This window comes from Ambystoma mexicanum, chromosome 8 (assembly GCF_040938575.1).
Source record: "Ambystoma mexicanum isolate Mex_15411 chromosome 8, UKY_AmexF1_1, whole genome shotgun sequence".
Taxonomy (NCBI): Eukaryota; Metazoa; Chordata; class Amphibia; order Caudata; family Ambystomatidae; genus Ambystoma; species Ambystoma mexicanum.
The window spans coordinates 1,112,932,746-1,112,953,684 of NC_090929.1; the positions used below are offsets into that span (position 1 = coordinate 1,112,932,746).

At 47.5% G+C, this 20,939-nt stretch overlaps 1 protein-coding gene across 4 annotated transcripts in view; it reads right to left on the bottom strand.

Annotated features, from left to right (window-relative positions):
* Positions 1-20,939, bottom strand: part of PAOX (polyamine oxidase) — a 572,703-nt gene that overhangs the window by 546,262 nt on the left and 5,502 nt on the right. For all 4 annotated transcript variants that reach the window (XR_011268680.1, XM_069611145.1, XM_069611143.1 and 1 more), the window contains exon 3: positions 271-760. Coding sequence is in view for 3 of the 4 variants with exons in the window: in XM_069611145.1 (XP_069467246.1) it covers positions 271-760 (490 nt within the window). In the remaining variant the exon portion in view is untranslated. The remainder of the gene's footprint in view (positions 1-270; positions 761-20,939) is intronic.

Sequence of the window (20,939 nt, forward strand, 5' to 3'; positions counted from 1 at the left end):
GAAGAGCTAGCCATTTAGTAAGGCATTTTTTTCTTAAGAGGAACAATCAAGCGCCAGCAATTAAGAGATAACATTTAGAGCTGTTGCCTTAAGTGCGTATACCTGGACTACTTTGAATTCTGGATACTTTACTTCTCTTTAGTGATCTGGCTGTGGCTTTCAACAGTCAAGAGGACGTAAATGCTCACTTTGCTGTTCTGAAGCAACACATACCCCAACCCCTTTCTATGCCCAGTAATCTAGTTTGCAAGATACAGCAATGTCACTTACCTTGGGAATGTACAGTCTAGACCGGGAAGCATTTTATACTCCCCAAAAGGCCCAAGTGCTACATCATCCATACTGTGTGTACCAGAGATACAGCACTCCAGCTTGAAAAACCCGCTGAGCAATGCTAGTTTCAGCTGCTTAGTGGGGACATCATCGTGCCACTCTTCAGCATGGCTTGCAATCTCCTTTTTCATGAACTGCCCAACACTAGTAGCCGGTGCAGGCACCACATGGAGGAACTCGCGTGACTGATCCAGCAGTCTGGAGTATAAGTTGCCCATAGCGTCCACTAATTCAGCATCCACAACACTCCCGCTACTGGAATAGGAGATGGGGGCAAATGCTGGGTGCCCCCCTACCTCCATATTTTTGTTCTCTTCCGAAAGTGCGGTTTCATGTAGCAGTCCATACTGAGAGGCCATGTGAAAGACAGGATTGCCATCGGAGGGACCATGTATCCAGTGTGCTCCTATCTCCACCACTCCGTGTGCTGCAAGAAAGGAGATGTCGGGTTACACAGAGAAGACTTAAACCAACCAAGAGGATTGAGCAACAACAAAAAATGTAAACAAATAAAAACATTCATGCGATTATGCAGAAAAATAATTTGATGCAAGTACACACAATAGGAAGTGGTCAACGTTAAGAAAGCTCTAACATCTGAATGGGTTGTACTAAGCTGAAGTTTGATCTTTAAATGGTGATAAATGACAAGCTTATTAATTATTTAGCTTTTAAAACTTTCAAAAATGTACTTTCTTTTCAAAATATTTTTAACACTTTATTGGGGTTTACAATACATAGCAATACAAACAGTGCCCATGCATTATTTAACCACAAAGACATGTCTATGCTACAGACAAAGAGCTAGGATAAAAAAGAAATTGGCAGAGAAGCCAGAAAACAGACATTGTATAATGCTTTATACGACAGCAAACCGGAACTCGCAAAACGCACAGAAACATAGGGCAATAGATGATAGCACCCATCAGAAAGAAGCACTGCATTTCTCATGGAGTAACACTGATACCAAACCGAACATTACGGACTAGCTTTTATGCCTCATAAGGTACAGGTAAAGCTAAACATAACTCACAGAAGTCTTGCTAGATTGATTTGTTCATATACAAGAGGACAGTTTGTTGGTAGGATATTTAATATTTCGGCAAAAGTGTTACCTTGTCCAGATGCCAGTCCCCGGTCAGAGGTTTCACAGGGCTTTTCCAATATGCAAAACATGCTTCTTTGCGATGAGGAGAGCCCTGCAAAGCCATTTGCTGAATGAGGAGGATATGGCAAAACTGCATGGAAGAATGCCAAATAGAACAGTCAGTGGATTGCTGGTGACCAGACAGGGCAACACCAGGTATATCCTACTGGAGTTCCCTGAACTGCCAGAGCATAGAAGACACAGACCCCATCCCTCCTATGGCAGGTCCACCAGGCGGCAGTCCATTGGATGGCTTGTTACCTGTTGGCTGGTGACAAATAATGACGAAAATGTAGTCTTTGTTGGGTAAACTTCAGGGAAAGGCCTAGTTCTATCACCACCGGGCCTCCACACATTTTCTTCCAGGATATCTCAGAGATTGAGGAGCTAAGGTATTTTTCTCCCCCATTTCTACATGTAGGGTCGCAGGCTAGGCTTGTCAGACGGTGGGGCCATTATCGTGAAGGCACAGAGGGGAGAGTTCCTTAGCAACAAATGTAGTGTAAGGGTGCAGAAGGAGGAGACTGACACACAGGTGGTATGATGATTGTTGGCATAGTCTCGGGAGGATAGCTCAGGTGCAACGTGCTCGCCTTGGAAGCAAGACCCCAAGGAGCAACACAGGTTCGATCCCGGGGTCTGCGCTCAGAAAGCTCTGGGTATTAAGCATATATATGTATTTTATTAAATCAAAATAAAGAGGAACCCTATACAAACTAAGGATTCTGTCAGAATGCCCAAGTAAATTAAAAGTCCACCGTTGTGTGTCAAAATACCTACTTCTGACCCTTGCACTTGTAAATAAACTAAAGTAGTAGTGGATCTTCTTGGTCCAGAAGAATGGCTCCCTTCTTCTGGGCAACGGATCATAGTTCCAATTGGCAGGTGGGAATTTGCCTGAGAGAATGACTCCCATTCTCCAGGTCTCAGTTCCTTTCCAAGATACAAAACAAAGTTCCAGCTTGTGGTGCTGTAATGTTCTCATTTCAAACTCAAAAGATAAAGTTCCAACCCATTCCTTATTGCCTATAACTTTCTTCACTATTGAGCTCCTGGAGAATGCCTCCCTTCTCAAGGTAGCTGGTTCTCAGTATTTTCACAGTGCCAGGGGAATGACTCCCTTTCCTGGGCCTTCCTTGGCTTTGCTTCACGGTATACAACACCAGGGGTTATGGCGTCCTTTCCCTGGTCTCTCTTGGCTTGCGGTTTCACAGTAGTAGGGGGAATGCCTCCCTATTCCTGGCCCTTCTCAGGCTCTTTATCACAACTCACGAAGGCTGGGGAATGACTCCCTTCCCCAGGCACTTTTATCAAAGTTCACAATGCCAGAGGGAATGACTCCCTTGCCCTGGCTTTTGTGTACCAAGAAAATGTCTCCCTTCTCTCAGTACTGTATTCTCACAGTTTTACTCCACCAGGTGGAATGTTTCTCTTCCCCTGGTCTTCCCATTACCTTGTTTTACTGGTCTGTAGGTGTGGGTCTCAGACCCGTAGGATTCTGTTGCTTTCCTTTGGCAGACCTTTCTGCCAGGTACTGTGACGAAGAAGAGGATTTGTGATGCTCTCTCAATTGGGTGCGGGTCCCAGACCTGTGCTTCTCTCTCTTTTGCAGCCCCACCAACCGTCCCCATCACCCATGTCCTTTAGGGCGTTTGCTGCTTCTCTCTGGTCCGTCTTCAGCTTTCTGGCTTGCTTCCTGTGGCTCTCTGGGGGCTGTTGCGACTCGGCAGCATTCCACTTCTCTGGGGCTGTTAGGCTTCCTTTTTGGCAGCACGCTTCCACCGCTGCTTCGTCTCGACACAGGGCTTCCCCGCTCGGTCCTTCCTCGCTGGACTGATTTGGAACCCCTCCGGAAGTTCTCCTGGGTTCCAGCTTGCAACCGTGTTGCTACCTCGCTCCGGTCAGCATCTGCACTTGCACTTCCTCCACGGCGGCCCTCTCTCCCTGCTTAGTTTTCCCCTGTCCTATTTTGGATGGGCTTTGGCCAATCAGAATTTCTGAAACACTACACTGCTCCATAGTGTTTTGAGGATTGCTCTTTGTGCCTCTGCGCCTCAGTCTCTAAGATAGACCTGACTCTTAGACCCAGTACTTTTACCATATATCTCTCTTGGGTCGACTATGTTCTTCATCGTCCCAGTACTGATACTACTATGTACAAGACACATGTGCATGGGATGGCAAGGTAAAAGAGGGTTAGGTGAGGGGGGCTTGAGGGGAAATATAATACATTCTTCCTCGATAGTCGTCACTAGTCCCAAATGGGGGTAGGAGGAGGGAGGTCCCTCCCCATGAGATCATCCCACTGAGTACCATCCCCAGGAGGACTTTCGGATAGTGGCCTCACCTCCCTGGTCTCATGGGGAGGGGGCTCCCCTTTGGGGAGAAGTGGCGACATACAAGGTTGTCACATTAGCGACTAAGTGCCTTGCAGTTGAAACCCATGGATTGTCTTTGGATGTTAGAGCTGTTCTAGGGTTTATCATATATAGTCCATACAGTACTATCATGCTTATATTTATTCATTGAGGTTATGTAATGCGCCAATAGCAAAGTTGTTTCTAGGCGCATGTCAAGAATGGGTGGATGGAAAGGAGCTGGTAGGAGTAGGAATGTATGGGAAGGAAAGAAAAGGCCTATTCATGTTGATGGCTATCACATCCTGGGAAATAGAAATGTTTCATTAGACTAGTCATACATTACAACAATTAATTTGGGTTGGCATGAACTAGGACAAGAGCCTCTGGGAGATCACATTGGAGAGGAGATGAGCAAATTAATAGATTGACCCAGATTTATAAGATCAGGATTAAACTAGGAGACATTGATACCAGCTCTGACAGTGTCTACTTGCAACTGTTAGCTTTTAGGGGAATTAAATGACCACAGAAAGAGAAGCGACTTTTGTGACTTGTGGAATTGTAAGTTGGACTTCTGATGGCATCTCAGAGGTGGTTCTACTCATCCAATAATTGTCCAGCTCTCCAATACAATGTTAAATGGGAAGGTTTTGGGTATCCCATAACTGTTATTTTTGGGGCAGAGAAGTTTTGTAGGCTGACTAAGTGACACCCTTCAATGTGGAACTATTTGTAATCCCAATATTTTAGTACACTGCTCATCTGCCGAGCTAGAACCTCTTAATGTAAGTGTTTTTCTTGCATAAACGGGGGATCTATGATGTTTCCTTGCAGAAATTTGCTCGAATTTGTTGTAACCACATTTCACTGCAATGCAGTGAAATCCCCTAGCCCTCCCTCCCCCCACTCAATGTCCACCCCACCTTTTTAAATACCTAAACCCAACCCCACCCCATCTACATTTGCGGTGAAATATGGTAAAAATATACCAAAAAATGGACCTTGAACAAACTGGTCTACGAGGAAATGGACAGAATCCGATATGCATACTTATGTACTGGGCTCTACTAGTATTCTTCCTAGACCCTCAGAGAATCACCATTATTCACTTGGAAAGCCCAACATGTATTCAGGATCCTAGCAGCCAAGTTCAGAAATGAAGGCCAAAGATGAAGAATGAGGTTGTGCTGCCGAGACAGGAGGGCCGTCAGAATGGTACTAAACGCCAAGGACACACCACACGTCAGAAGTTCTAAAACAAGGAAAGGTTTGGTCAGTCCTCTTGCAATAGAAATGTCCTAATGTACCCTTGTCTTTTGGGAGGGACGAGGAAGAGAAATATAGGTATAAAAGACGGTTTCTTTCAAGTCTAGACAGAAGGCACCTCTTAGAGTCACTTCTCACACAGGAGGGAAAAATACAATTTGCCATCACGCCTGGGTGCAAAAAGATCCACTCTGGGGACAACCTCACAACTAAAACAGGTTGGAATCTACACAATTGTTCTGTTTCTATTCCGGTCATGGTTGGATACCTTGATCAAGGGGTCTGCTTGATTTTGATGTGGACCACCGAAGCAGTCAGTGCTCAGCATCCCATGATCAAATAACCACTACCAGTGAGCTAAGTTGTTGTGAATGTGTGCCTCCCTGCTGGCTTTCCTTAATAACAAAGGTGTTGTCCGTCCTAAAGAGGGCTTACTTGTTCCAAACAAGGAAACACTGAAAACTTCACAGCGAGTAATATAGCTTTCATTTTTACCATAATTATGTTGATTTCCCGATCCTCAAGCGACTAAAGCTTCTGTGTTATCAATGGGCCTACGATCAATCATCACCTTGTAAACAGACAAGTTTGTAGATAAACAGAGGGTTACCACCAGGAGGTTTGATTCACAAGACCCTCATAACAGGTCCTTCTTCCCCTTGTGTACGATAGGAAACCAAACCAAGTGCGGGTTGTGCTTTTGACTTCAAAAAGAGGCCAAGTGTAAAATGCATCATATACAGCAAGGCAATTAGGCAGTACTATCTGGACACACTATGATATCAGGCCCAAAAACATTTGGAACAGCCATGGTTGATGAAGTGATTGCTAAAGTGGACAGAGAACTGCAGAGCCTGTACTCTGAGTAAAAGGGAAGATTTTGGAAGGTTAATGAAGAGTCCAGGTTTAAACGACAGATGGAAGACCAGCTGAAGCAAGTCTCCCATCCGATTAAGCTAGATAGGCCTAGATATATACTCCCAGTCACCAAACGTTGAAAAGGACCAATGCCACCACCTTGACAAAAACAGAATGACAGAGTAGAGGGCAATGTGATGAATCTGAGGTGATCATCCCAGAAACCCTGGCCAAGTACCTTTCCCATGTGGCCAGGGAAGGGCAGACGCTTCCTGACTCTGGGGGTTGTGTTCTGTGGGAGGATCACATGAGGGAGGACTCAGGTCAAGGGAATTGGAGAACCCTCTAAATAACTTCCCTAGTGATCCCACTGTCTTAATGGTCTATTGCAAAACTGAAATCTTTATTGAAAATAGCCATAAGAACATTAGGGACTTCAAGTCACATAATGTTCCAGGTACTGCGACGAGGAATATGAGCTCAGAGGTGCACAGCCGGGATATGCAGTCTAGTGGTTCAAATGGCCCACACCCGAGCGGGACTTTGGAATATTTAAAGCCCATCCAGGTGCAGGTCATTAGAAGCAGTGGAAGGAGCGGAGGGAAGACACCGGGACCACAGCTGTGATTTGAGTTGAATGCGGTGCTGAGAGAGAAGTAGAAGCTGGGACACACAGCGAGAAGCAGTGGAGTAGCTGGCTGTCCCAAGGAAGAAAGGAGCTCTCCCTGCCCAGTGTCTTACTCCGGTGGTTGGCGTTCACCGGAGCACGCAAGTAAAGTGAAAAGCTCCCGTTACAGTAAGCGCGGACCGCAGGAGTATGAATGGAGCTGTCAAAGACCATGAGAAACTGAAGCAGCAGCGGGTAGATCGGACGTGCAAATGAAGACCAGTGAGTGGGCTTTCATTAGGTGACCAAAGGGCGTTCCACACTAGACCGCTGGCTAACAGTCATTTCAAATACCGAACGAATGAATTAAAGTATATGTGGCATGAAATACAATATTCTCCTCTCGCTTTCCTCCAATGTGTAAAAACCTTTACCAAAGTAAAGAAGGGGAAATTTGTTTAACTAGATTACAACAACCATTGCCAAAGTAAAATAGGGGCAATATTTAGTCAAGATTGCAACCAGCATTGCCCACTAAAGAGGAGGCGATATGGGACCACAATAACAACCAGTATTGCCCAAGCCAAAAGACGGCAATTATAAGAAGAGGAAATCGTTTTCCTAAAGAGAGGAATAAGAAATGTGATAGTAGAAAACAAAACGGTGGCAGGAAAGAAGCCTTTCTTGTAGAAAGCATCCATGAGGAGAGAAATTTAACCTGCAGTTAAATTGGCAAACATACCAGTGGAGCAAACAGCATCAATGTGTATTGTATCCTTATGGAAGAAGTTGTACATTTCAATGTTGGTGAAGGTCAAACACTTTCTTTTTAAAAGTTTGAAGCAAATCACACTGCAGAGTACTTAATAGTAGTGGTAGGAGTTTTTATGCTGGCAGGATAGTATACCAGGAAAGGGTTTGCTATTGGTAGTCCTGGAAGGTTAGTGGACCAGGAAGAAGTCACTGAACTACTGTATTGTGGTGGAAGGTGATTAATATGATATGATAGGTTATTAATACCAAGAGGTTTCCAAGCACGAACCCTGGGATCAAACCGGTGTTGCTCAGTGCCGTTGTGCTTCCAAGGCGAGCCCCTGAGCTATCCTCCCAAGATTGTGAAAAGAAAGTGTCAAGGCCACTAATGTGTTTGATAAACGGTGATAAAACCATCCCGTCGAAAACATTGTTGTTTATAAAGAAAGACGGCGAAGAAGTATTTTCCAAAGAGGAAAAGTTATATTGAAATAGTCACTAGAAGTGTGACGACAAAGACCTTTTGTTTTGACAAACAACAGCTTGTGGAAATCTTTATTTTGGAAAGTGATGAATTTTGTTTGACAGTGAAATAATCTAAGTGCCAAGTGAAAAACTTGTGGAATGAAGAAACTTTGTATTAGAAACAAAACTTGGCTATTGAGGGAAGCGTATTGCCTTTAAAACAGAACTGTGTTATTGTAAAGAACGTCACTGACTTGAACTTTGAGTTGGAAAATCCTGCTTTGATCCTGGGGAAGGGTTAACCAACCCAGGTTACAAGGATATATGATTCTACAGTTTATATGTGAATTTAATTATTATTTTGTTGAGCTTGAACGGCCATGTGACGGCTATATGATTCTGACACTCGAAGATAACAATGCAGGTACGTCTAACCTATGAAGTTATACTCTCCGCATCCATCCATGTTTCAAAGGCTTATGAGGGGGAAGGAGGAATTTGACCAGTCTAGGCTTGGAGAATATGTGTTCTTTCTCTGCTACGTGGTCCAGGAAAGGACCCCAGATGTTTTAGAATGTAGCTGTCCGGTTTTCCATTGCAGCCGTCAGTTTCTCTACTCCAAGAAGTTCCCAGACCTTGACCCACCAGTACGCAATGTGAGGGCCCTCCCGCTCTTTCCAAAATCGAGCTCGCGTAAGGCGGGCTGCCATAAGTAGTTGTGTGATTAGCCGCACTCTGGGACCGGACTGAGGATAGGACCCGTCGTCTGGAGTGTCTCCCAATAGTATCACTAATGGGTCCATGGGGAGGAGGGTTCCGCAAAAAGTCTTTAATTTTGGACCTGATCTCCAGCCAAAAGGATTGAATGGTCGGCCAATGCCACCACAGGTGCCCCAAGTCTCCCTTTGCCCCACAACCATGCCAACATACATCAGGGTAATCTACACTCATTGCGTGCAGCCTCTGCTGCGAGAAGTACCATCGGTAGCATATCTTAAGTGCGCATTCCCTGACCGAAGTGCCTCTAGAGGCCTTATGTGCCCTGTCCCAGATTCTTTGCCAAGACTTCCGGGGTACCTCCATCCCCAGCTCCCTCTCTCATGCCAGCATGTAAGCATGCCAGCATGTAAGGGAGTTTCTCCCCCTCTAGAACATTTTCCAGAAGGCGATAACTCGTTGCCACTTTGTGTGAGCGTTGCCCTTCCGAGACCGTTAATTCTAAACCTCTGGGTGGCCTAATGGCAGCCTTTTTTACGATCGGGTTAGTGGCCCAGTGCCTGAGTTGTATGTATCTAAATCTCTCGGTCTCTGGGAGTTCAAATTTCTCCTTACACTGAGTGAAGGTCAAAGGGCTATTATCAGCATAGAGCTCTTGTAGTCTTAAGGTCCCTGTTCTTGCCCAGTTGTGATATGAACTGGGTTGGAGCCCCGGAGTGAAGGCTGGGTTCTGCGTGACTGGGTTCAGAGGGCCTAAACCCGGGGTGATCCCCCTTAGCGTATAGTGTCTGTCCCAGCAGCGGAGCATGGAACCTGTGGTTGGGAGAAGGGGCCTCTGGGAGGCTTGTACTTCTCGCGGTAGAAAGGGGAGATGAGAAAGAGGAGCCCCTGCGAACAGTTGTTCAATGCCTCCCCATTTGGGGGGTGGTCAGGTTGGATGGCCCAGCCCAGGATGGGAGCAATTTGGGATGCTCGATAGTATCTCAAGATAGAGGGGAGCCCCAGGCCTCCTAAGTGCCTGCTTCTTATGAGGATCTTACGCTGAATTCTAGGCGTATGCTGCCAAATAAAGCGGCATATTTCTTTCTGTAAAACATGTAGGTCCCACTCTAGAATTTGGACTGGAAGAGTTTGGAATGTGTAAAGAAGCCGGGATAGCAAGGTAATTTTAACAGCACTTATGCGCCCTAACCATGATATTTCTTGGAGGGCCCATTTTTGTAGGGACTCTTTCGCGTTTTTTATCAGCAGAGGAATATTGGCTCTCACCAGGCCCGAGTGTGTCGGAGTTAAGTGTACGCCAAGGTACGTGATTTTAGAGTTTCCCCAGCTAAGTGAGAAGCTGTTCTGTAGAGCGTTTAGCACCTGCAGTGATTCGGTAAAGTTCAGGCCCTTTGATTTGGCCATGTTTATTGTGAAACCCGAGATCTGTGCAAAACGGTCAAGCAGGCTCATAAGCGGGGGAACCGAGCTTCGAGCCTCCCTTAAGAAGCAGAGTACGTCGTCTGCATAGAGCGCTACTTTGTGACTCTGATCTACCTCGAACCCCTGAATTTCGGGGTGGAGGCGGATGTGTTGGGCTAATTGTTCCATTGCTAAGGCAAAAACCAATGGCGATACGGGACACCCCTGCCTGGTCCCCCTGCCGAGGGGTAATTCTGGTGTCCAGTGTGCGTTGACTCGTATACGGGTGGAGGGAATCCGAAAATTGGACAGAACCAGCTTAGAGAATTGTGGGCCGAAGCCAAAACCCTCCAGGATCAATTGCAGATGGTCCCACGACATGCTATCGAAATCCCGATGGGCGTCTAATCAAAGTAGTGAAAGGGGACCTGGTAGAGCTATGCTATGCTATTAAGTTTATTGCTCTCCGAATGTTGTCATGGGCCGCCCGGCCCTGGATAAAGCCGTCTGGTCCCTGTCTATTAGCGTAGGTAGCACTTCCCCCAATCGCTGCACTATAATTTTACTAAACAGCTTGGCATCCGTGTTGAGCAAGGCTATAGGCTGGTAGGATGCACAATCCGCCGGGTCTTTCCCCGGTTTTAAGAGTAGGGTAGTGTTTGATTCCGCCATAGATTGTGTGACGGACCCAGTTTCCCATAAGACGTTAAATAGTGTTGTGAGGCGCGGTACGAGTTCTTTGGCAAAGGTTTTGTAAAACTTGTTTGTGAATCCGTCTGGGCCCGGAGCCTTGCCAACAGGAAGGGCTTTGATGGCGAATTCGACTTCTTCCACCGATATTGGGGCTTCTAAGGGTTCTAATAAGGACTGTGGCAGCTGAGGCAGATCCGCCTTAGTTATGAACTCTTTGGCGGACTGTGGGTCCCTTTTATGCGGGATCGCATGTTACCTGAAAAATTATTTTATGATACAGCATTTACCCTCTTCAGAGTAGGTGCTTTTGCCTGATCCCGCATAGAGTCTATTCTGTTTTGCTTAGTTTGTTTACCCATTTTGGCTGCTAATAGTTTGTTAGCCTTATTTCCTTTTGTGTAGATGAATTGCTTGGTGTGCATCATCCCATCGGCCGCCCTCCCCATGTGATGTGTCGAACGCTTTTTTCGCCATCATCAGGTCTCGCAGTGCACGCCGTGAGGGTTTCTTCTTGTGCGCTTCCTCTAGTCTCTGGGCTTCCCCCTATAAATGTTCCCGCAGTAATCCCCTTGCTCTCCCCTGTTGTGATGCCTGTTCTACTAAGTGGCCCCTAAGCACGGCTTTGCTTGCGTCCCAGATCGTGCCCCAGTTCACATCCCCGGTGTCATTCTCTACATAGTACAACTCTATCGTTTCTCTGGTGTGGGCGCAAATCGTTGGGTCATCAAATAGAAAATCATTCAGTCTCCAGGGGGATTTTATATGGGGGATAGGTTGGGGAGGTTATGGACAGTAAAACCGGAGCGTGGTCTGCAAGCGCCTCTGGGAGAATGTCCACCTCCAACACATTCTGGATGAGCGTGTCTGAGATCAAAAACATGTCCAGCCTCGAGAATCCCCCATGAACTGCCGAGAAATATGTGTAATTCCTTTCTTCTTGATGGCAGTATCTCCACACTTCGATCAGGGAATGATCTTTCAATAGTGCAGTAAGAGCCCTGAAATTGTTCCTGTCATTGGATGTTGGCGGTAACGTTTTATCGAACAAAGGGTTGATCACCGCATTAAAATCCACCCCCTAAAATCACTTCCCCCTCAGCGTGATCAAGTATGGCTTTCGAAAGTTTCATGAAAAAATTGGTCTTGGTTAGTGTTTGGGGCGTAAATGGAGACCAGCGTTACCCTCCAGCCATCCAGTGTGGCATTAACCAGCAGAAACCTTCCCTCCTCATCTCGGACAATTCCCAAGGTCTTGAAGGGGATCCCTTTGCGCACCAAGATGGCAACCCCTTGTTTTTTCAGCCCGCTTGAGGCAAAGAATTTAGTGGGATACAGCTTATCATTTAGGCGGAATTCATCAGCCGGTTGTAAATGGGTCTCTTGAAGAAACAGGAAGGATGCGTCTAGGGACTTCAGTCAATGGAGGAGTGATTTGCGTTTCAGAGGGGAATTCAAACCTTGTCCATTAAGCGATATGAACTTGTAACTAAGAGCTGCCCATGATGTGGTCGCTCGGGTTTTCGCTTCCAACCAGCCCTATTGATCAAGTCAAGATACCTCATTAGATCAATCATTGCGGTCCAGCATGAATAAGGATTGTGGTGAGTCAAACCATAACATCTCCCCCCCCGGCTCCCAGGTAGGGATGCACACAGTAAATACAAAACACAAATTAGGGTAAAAACAGAACAAAACAAGTAAACCCGCTACTATCAATCAAAATTGCATAGTTCTTAGTCCCCCTGGTAATTTAACCAAATACGAAATAAATCTGTCGGGCGCCATCCATTTCGGCGGCCAAGTCGGCTATTAACAGAATTTTCTAGTACTCTAAATTGAACTAAACAAGAATTTAAGAGCAGCAGGGATTACCATAATTTCTTGCGGACTTCTATTAAGGTGAAGTAGTCCCCTTCCGATCCCTCGGGCCGGGTTACAGGAGAGGCATTCCCGGATGCAGCCCGGGCACAGCAAGGAGGGCCTCCCCTGCTGCCCAAGGTTTCCCGATTTCCCGCTCTGCCAAGGGGGTCTCTCTCTTTGGGTAACGTTAGGTCCAAAATGCAGCCACATCTCCTCAGTAAAGAATGAACTTCTCGCCCTCGGGCCGCTCAAGTCGCCGCCCAACTTTCTCCTTCCGACGATGCTGGAGGGTAGGACTCCTCCAAAGCCTTGGTTAGTTTCATGGAGCCAGAATCTAGGCCTGGGTTTCCTGAGGTTTGTGGTCATCGTCGGGATCTCCCCCGCCCAGTTTTTGATGGAGGGTGTAAGATAGAGCCATTCACCTCTTGGGGTTGAGGATTGGAATCCATCTCCTCGGATGGCTAGGCCATCAAGTCTTTCGCTTCTTCTTCTGAGGGAATTATGTGGTGTTGATTGTGGAGCTCGAACATCAGCTTGCAGGGGAACCCCCAGCGGTAGCGGATCTTTCGGGCCCTCAACCAAGACGTTAGCCCCTGTAGACGCCGTCTGCACGCCAAAGTGTAGGGGGGCAGCTCTGGGAAGAGTTGGACCTTCACCCTTGGAATGTTATGGAGTCAGAATTCCTGGCTGCAGCGATGATGTCTTCTTTCTGATGATAAAAGTGCACCCTGGTGAGCACATCTGGGAGTAGGTTTTTCCTCATTTGGGCTGAAGAGTACACACGGTGGGTTCTGTCTAGTTTTAACTCTTTGTTCGGTGGAAGGTCCAGGAGAGCCCTAAACACCATCTCTACATATTCTGCCAAGTCTCGGTCGGCTATCTGCCAGGGAATCCCTCGAAGACGCACGCTGTTTTGCCTCGACCTGTTTTCTAGGTTGGCCTGTTTTGCCCAAATGTCCTCAAGGTGCTCCTCGATGGTCTTTACCCTTCCTGCCAGGACTTTGTTATCATGGGATTGCACACAGGTTACATTCTCAAGATCATTAACTCTAGACTCTAGACCCCCAAGGTGGGACGCAAGGTCTGCAAGTGACTGAGCCAGGGAGTCCTTGGAGGTCTTCATTTCTTTTTTAATTTCCTGGGTGATATCTTGTTTAAAGGCCTTCAGCATTCCCTCCAAGTCCTCCCTGGACATTGCCATATCGGAGGCCAGCTTCGGGGTTGGGGCCGGGTGAATTTCAGCCATGGTAATGTAAGTAAAGGGTAGGTCCCCAGGCTGTGGTGTTAGGTAGGCCTGAATGCTGTGTGTTTTCTTTTTCGCCACTGTTTTGGGCATCATCCCCTGGTGAGATTGCAAGTGTCGCCCACTTCACTTTGCAGGAGTCCGGGAGTGCCCAAGGTGCGAGGCATGCAGGGGCTCGATGTGGCTGAACGCTGTGGGATATGAGAAGCTTTGGTGGTTTTGTGAGGCTATTGTGGGCCCATTCCCCACTCCAGGTTTCTCCTACAATTAACCTGGCTCCTCTGTGGAAAGCACCGCCCTCGCTCTGCGCTCCCGGGCTCAGACACTCACCGGGGCTTTGAATATGTGTCCTCCGTACCTCCTTCAGCACCCCGCTTTCAGGGTGCCTCCTCCTCATGTGGACCAGCTCCTTTGGGGGACCTATGGCTCATCCTGGTGCTGCCTGCCGCCCCTCGGGTCCCGCCTCACGCTTGGCCGGGGCCAGCGAAGCCGCTGAGGTTTTCTCCCTCTCCGGTGGTCCAGGCGGGCCACCACGCAGATCTCAGGGCCAACAGAGCAGCGAGGACCACCACTCCTCCTGCCCGGTGGGCCGCAGCGCTCCTCCCGAGCCACCCGCGGACAGCCCACTCTTTGTTTTCCTGGGGGCTTCCCCTGCTCAGCTCGCCGCCCCCACCGGGTGCAGCCCTCCGCTGCACACGCCACCCCGAGCGGAGCTCCCAGGGGCCAGTGCCGCGCCACGTCCGGTCGCCGTAACCGGGGCTGGCAGGGGGACGGGATTCACTCTGTCTCTGGGGGTCTGGCCGAAGAGACCGTGTCCACCTGCCGCTGCGCCGGTCACCCGGCTGGACACCTTCCCGTTGCTGCGCCAAAGATACCTGCTCCCTCAGGCCGGTCTGGACCCTCCTACGATGGTTAACACCCGTAACCTGGACCTCTGCTGCAACTTCTTTCAGCCGCTGAAATCAGCCAACGGGTCGCAGCACTGGCACGTCTCGGTCACCGGTCCCCCTTCTCAGCGGGGGCTCAGGAAGGCGTGCACCGCCATTTTGTTGTTGTCGCCAGCAAACTTTCCACAGCCCGAAAAGTGCTCCATATGAGGGGCTTTAAGCCCGCCAAAATCATCAGCTTTAGTTCTTCTATTTTCCAGAGTCGAAATTGGGCGAAAAATTCCTCAATTGAACTGGGAAACTGCATGACTTGGGCGTTACGGAGTGGAGCTCAGAGGAAACGCGACCGCATGGCGTGCTGCCTAGCCACTCCCCCCCCAAGAGTTATAATTTTGAAGAACGTATGAAGAAAGAAAAGGCTACACTGCTGTAGTTCCTCAATAATATGTAGATCCCGACACCTTGTTTCTACAGAAGTGGAAATGTTAGGACAGATTCCACTCTAAAGGGGGAAATGGGTCCATTACTCTGAATCTAGGAGCTTTGGAATCTCCACAATTAGTTCTGTTGCGTCCCTGTACGATCAAGGAGAGGAAGCAGTAACTGAGAGGGGATGGAGGCAAATACTTAGATGAATTCCATGGTTCCTTGTTCCTTGGTGATATTTTCCCCAGCCCTCAGAGATGGCTTAACAGCACCCCTCACACCACGTAGAGCTCTTCCTGATGATTTCAGGCTGTCAGTTCTGCTTTGTTTGATCTCACCTTGTGGAGAGAGGATGCTACTTGATATTTCTCTAGCCCCCTCATCGGCCTGCACAAGAACCAGAGTTTAGTTCTCTGCCTCTCCTTATTCAACAGCCTTTGAATTCCTGAATTGATGTGGATGTGTTCTTAAAAGAGGCAGGGCTGGCACTAAAAGGGTTTTGCAGGATACCTTGCGGCAATTGTGGCCCAAGAGTTGATATGTTGAGCATATAAGGTGCACCATGAGACCCAGGCTGGCCATATATTCCGTCGGCAAAAAGTTGCTTGCCTTTCGCATGCTTATTGAGGAAAGATGTACTCAAGACAAGCCAGTTGGTCATTAAATATGGACTGGAGTCACAGAGCTTTGAATCATCACAAGAATTTCTGATGCTGAGAAGGACCGACCTATATCCCCACAAACATGCCTCTCACTAAATGTGTCCTGCATCTTTCTCCAAAAAGAATAGGCCGATCAAATTATAATATCTTTGTGGATATGACATGCTCAGATTGCTACAAAGTCATCCCTATGCTGTCCTTCACAAACAGTGTTCACTGTTCTATGTTTCTCTGCCAGCTCACAGGGGACTAATCAAGGCTCACTGAAGGAAATCTCTTTAGAAGAAAACAGTTAAAACATTTAAAAGTGACTTTGGCATGCAGTGACAAACAATAGGTAGGACTGCCTCCGATGTGTGCGAAGCCAGGCCAGGAGCAGAATGGCAAAGAGTGCAAAGGGCTTATGGAATATGAAAATGTTGGATGTGCCTTTTTAAGGTCTTGTACGCACCTCTACAGTCACACTTCATTATAACTGCCCTGCCCACACCAATTAAATGATACATTTCTGAAAACCATTTAGGATGCAATTCCATTTCTTTAGCAAGGGCAGTACTAGAGGGACGATTTATTTTACACCCCAACTTTGGAAATGTCAGGTTTATAAGGGTAGCAGACCTCAACACCAGCTCATGGAAGACCACATTAGCAGAAGAAGGGGAGGTCTCAATAAGAACCTGCTTTGGTAAGAGTTTTAAAATTGGTTCCCCTTAGCTGTATTCCCATTGCACGGATTCCCGCTTTGTGCACTTGCAGGCACAGGTCTGCCTTCCTCAAACCCACTGCTCGCCCCTACTGGGGCCAATTGGCTCACCCCACACCATGTGACCAGAAGCACCCATCTTCTAAGAATCGCACAGGGCAACCTTGACCAGGCAGCTGGCTAAGGGCCAGAGGCAAAGAGCAAACTCCCTCCTCGGCAGCTCCCCTTCCCAGTTTGTCCCTATTCTCCCGTGGACACCTGACGGGAAAACCTACAGCTACAACGCAGGTAAGGTGGTATGGGCGGGGAGCACAGCTATTACTGTGCTCTGGTAAAACCCAGGCACTCCTACATTACTTCCACCTGCCTAACACTGTGCTGATATGCACTGTGCTCTTTAGAGTGCCATTGTATTGCGCTTAGTAGAATAGTGTAGGTTATTGCATGCATCACACTCAGAAGAATTGTGTAGGCTATCCAATATGTTGCACTTAGAAGAATTGTCTATGTTAACCCATGTTGCACTCAGGAGAACTGAGCGGAATACAGCCAGTTCACTGAATCTAGGTATATGTAGAATGTAGACCGTGCATTGCAGGGTTCGAAATTGAGATTTGATAGGCAGGAGCTAACACCAGCTCCTGGGTGTGGGGCATCACCCTGTAGGCAGGAGCTAATGCAGGGCAACCAGGAGCTACCAGATATGCTCTTTTAACTTTTTGACCATTTTGTATTAACCATTGTGTTAAAAACATCTATTATAGGTGTGTCAATTCTTCTTTATTAACATTCTCTAATACTCAAAGTTAAAATCACATGTATATGTTTAGAAGGCACCAGATGGTCTAAGGAGCCAAAAGTAGCTCCTGGTAGCTGTTGGTTTCAAGCTAACTAGGCCCCACTATGATAGAAACAGGAGCTAAATAGCTCCCAGCTACCCTCAATTTTTAACCCTGCATTGTATCTAGATGAAGGCAGAATGTAGTCAGTGCAGGGATTCTAGGTGAATGCCGAATGTTGCTAGTGCACTAAGGCATTCAAGATTGTTTCCACTACCGCCCGTGCCTCTGGAAAAGATAAGAGATAGATTGCATCCGTTTATTCAAGTCCGAGTCCTGCGTTTCAGAGTTTGGGCTGAGAGGTCTGTTGTATCCTGTTGGGCCGAGTATAACCGCCTTTTGTAGCAGAGAGAAAAATTAAATTCCGGCGACGGGCGAGGAGGGAAAATGGACACCTGAGTGCTTCCCGCACCACCAGGGACAGCGACAGATGAAACCCCTGCTTCATGGGAGGACATTTCTTCTGAAAAACACAGATGAAGACACAGCAACACCCGAGGTGCATTGGGCTGCGGCAGCGACTTTGCAGGTTGCAAGCAAGTTCCCGAATGCCGCGCCCAACTCTTGCGGCCTGCCAGCCCGCCTTGGCGGACTCTGCTGTGGAGGTGATCTGGCTCCCCGGAGCTTGCAGAAACTTGCAGCGAAGCCGGTGCAGTGCCCAGCAGCACTGAGGGGCAAGCGCATGGGGAACGGCTGATGCTGTCCCCCACATTTATTGTTATGGCGTGTCCATAGATTGAGCCCCGGCGGCCCACCGCATATGAAGACCTCTGCTTGGGAGGCCTGATGGAGAGGTCCTCTCCCTGACAGCCAGCGTCAACAGGCTGAAGCAGACTGCCGGGTCGGGAGAATTTCGTGGTAAAACTGCTGGCGAAAAGGGAGGCCCAAGACATGCTGAGCGCTCACCGGGGCCCCCTCTGCTTCCCGGCACTTAGCCACTTAGACAACATGGTGTTCCAGCGACTCCCAGGTGAGGTATCCAGGGGTCCCAGATGATGGGAAGTAGCAGAGAGACCGGCAGCTGCTTCTAAAAACGTGCCCCCAGAACTTCCTAGTGGCGTTTGCATCTGCATTGTTCTCTACTCCTAGCCTCACCTAACGGCTACCTCTGTATGACTGCCATTTGATCTCTCTACTGTCTCTGTCCTCTACTAACCCACATTCCATCTGTGCACCTTCCATTTTGCTCTGCGTTTGTGTGCTCTCTGGCAATTTCGAATTTTGGTCTGCCTCTCATCTGTGCACCCTCTATTTTGTACTGCATTTGTGTGCTCTCTGGCAATTTCGAATTTTGGTGTGCCTCTCGTCTGTGCACCCTCCACTTTGTACTGCATGTGTGTGCTCTGTGGCAATTTCGAATTTTATGTGGCTCATTTCTTTGCACCCTCCACTTTGTACAGGATTCCACTACACAGTTGGACATCCACTCTCCTTCTCGGCTGCTAGGCCGCCTGGTGAGTATATGTTTGTGCAGTGTAGTCTCTTCTCTATCCTCACCTCTATGGCACTCTTCATCTCCCCGATCCATTCTAACTGCTATGCAATCACCTATCCTCCTCTAACGAAGTCTGGAAGAAAAAAGATTTAACCAGACCTCCTGGCCACCAACCCTGGTCTACCCATCGCGGACACCTATGTAGGCGCAACTTGCAGAAAGATTGTTACTGATATCCTCTTTTCTGTCCCCTCACCAGATCTCTGGACTCCTCATCGGATCTCCACTCTCTCTCTCTCTCTCTCCTTTCTCTCTCCTTTCCAATTCTCTGCTGGTCAAACGCTTGACCAAACAGAGCTGGTGCCAGATCCCTTTCCTCAGCTGGCTCCCTCCTTTGCAACAGCCTCCCTGTCCCACTCTCTTGAGCCTGATCTCCTCAAGGTCTGCATGCTCCTCAAGACTCTCCCCTTCTTCTCCTCCTCCTTCCCTCACTCCCTTCTTCCTAACTCCCATCAGTTGCTGATAATGGCGGCCAGGTACCTTATGAGCCACACCAGTTCCTGGCCCTCTGCCCAATCACCTTCAGCATCCGTTGACCTTGCACTTGCCTTCAGGCCCTCACCTGCCTGCGGTGCTGCTATGGGCTGGCACTTATTTGATTTGACGGCTGGCATTCACTCCCTGGGCTGTCTCTGCCTCGCACTTACCTGTAGTTCTCTGCCATGGGCTCTAGGGCACCCCCCCACTTACCTACCTCCCATCTCCCCCTCCTCTCTGCACTTGCACGCTCCGAAATGTCACAAGGCCTAGTAGGACTGTTGTGTCTTGTTTATTTATAGTGGTTTCTTTATTGTCACGATTGTTCTCTTCCCTTCTTGCCTTGTGGCGCTTTGAAACGCTATTTTAAGATGTATAAGCGCCTTACAAATGACCAATAAAATAAATAGAATATAGCCAATGCATTTAAACCTGTCGCAATCCAAACTTATGGCGCTTCAGCAGCAGCCACAGCTGCACTCCTGCACACATTCGCCTCCATACACCAGACTAAACACAAAGTACATCTCTTCCATTAGAATACAGCTATGATCTACGACAAAACAACAACATAAAAAGAAAATCGGCCTAGCTGCACACGTAACGAGTCTCTTGCACTCACTCACGCTCATGAACACCTCTTAGCACCCATCCACATGCCTGACCATCATGGGTAGCTTATTGGAGCTCAGCCAGCCTACTCAACTCCATATCTTGGCCAAATTCACACATGCATTCTATTCCCCTGGACCATTTTCCCATATCTTGGACTTCGGCCCCCAGAGGTCGTTCCCACAAGTGCTTTGATGCCATACTAAATGGGATATAAGGCGCTATATAAATGACAAACTACTCCTACAACAAAACTGGGATACTAGATGTATACAATCCACATATTGTCCCATACTCTAAAGCAAATTAATAATAATTTCTCTTAAATAAGAGAAAGGTGACCAAGATCCAAGATTAACAAGGCCAATTAGATTAATAGGCTTGCTATCCAGCCAATCAATCATGTGCTCTGCATGATCAAAAAGAACTTGTTACATCAGGACAACAGGGTTCTCAGCTTACCATATTAGTTTTACCTTCCCTTTCTCCGACCTTTGGTTTACCAAGAGCAATCACATTACACATGATCCACTTTTGGCAAGGCATAAAATAAGCAGTGTCGCATAGTAATTTGCTATGCAATTCTGTAGGTTTGTTCATCAAATTTACACTTGTGTAGCAAAGCTTCCTATTTAAGTTGCCATATTCAATCAAAGCACAGCTAGCCCTGCATTGTTCTCTTGCACCCACTGCTCTCTTCACACTCTCTCCATGAAGCAGTAATCATCTCCTCCACTCTAAGTGCCAAAGGCCTGTGTAGGAGTGCTAGGCAAAATATTGGATTTTTCTTTTTCAAATAATTGCAAACCAGAAGTAATCAGGATGCTAGCTTAATAAACAAACTATTTCCTATCTGGCCAAGACCAGTATGTGTTAACTTTATATTTTTAAAAGACAGTCATGCAATTCCAATCCTAAAAATGTACGTTTTTACATAATGCATAATTACAGTATTGACACTCTAAACACTGCATTGTCTCCCTGCATTAAAGTAAAGATTAGGCTAGTGTATCTAAATCCCATACTGAATTTTGTTGGTGAAGATCCATCATATTGACAAGTGAACACTTTTGAAAATGTACATGATCACAAGATCGAATCCTTTTGATGGCAAACCTAGTACTGTAACTTG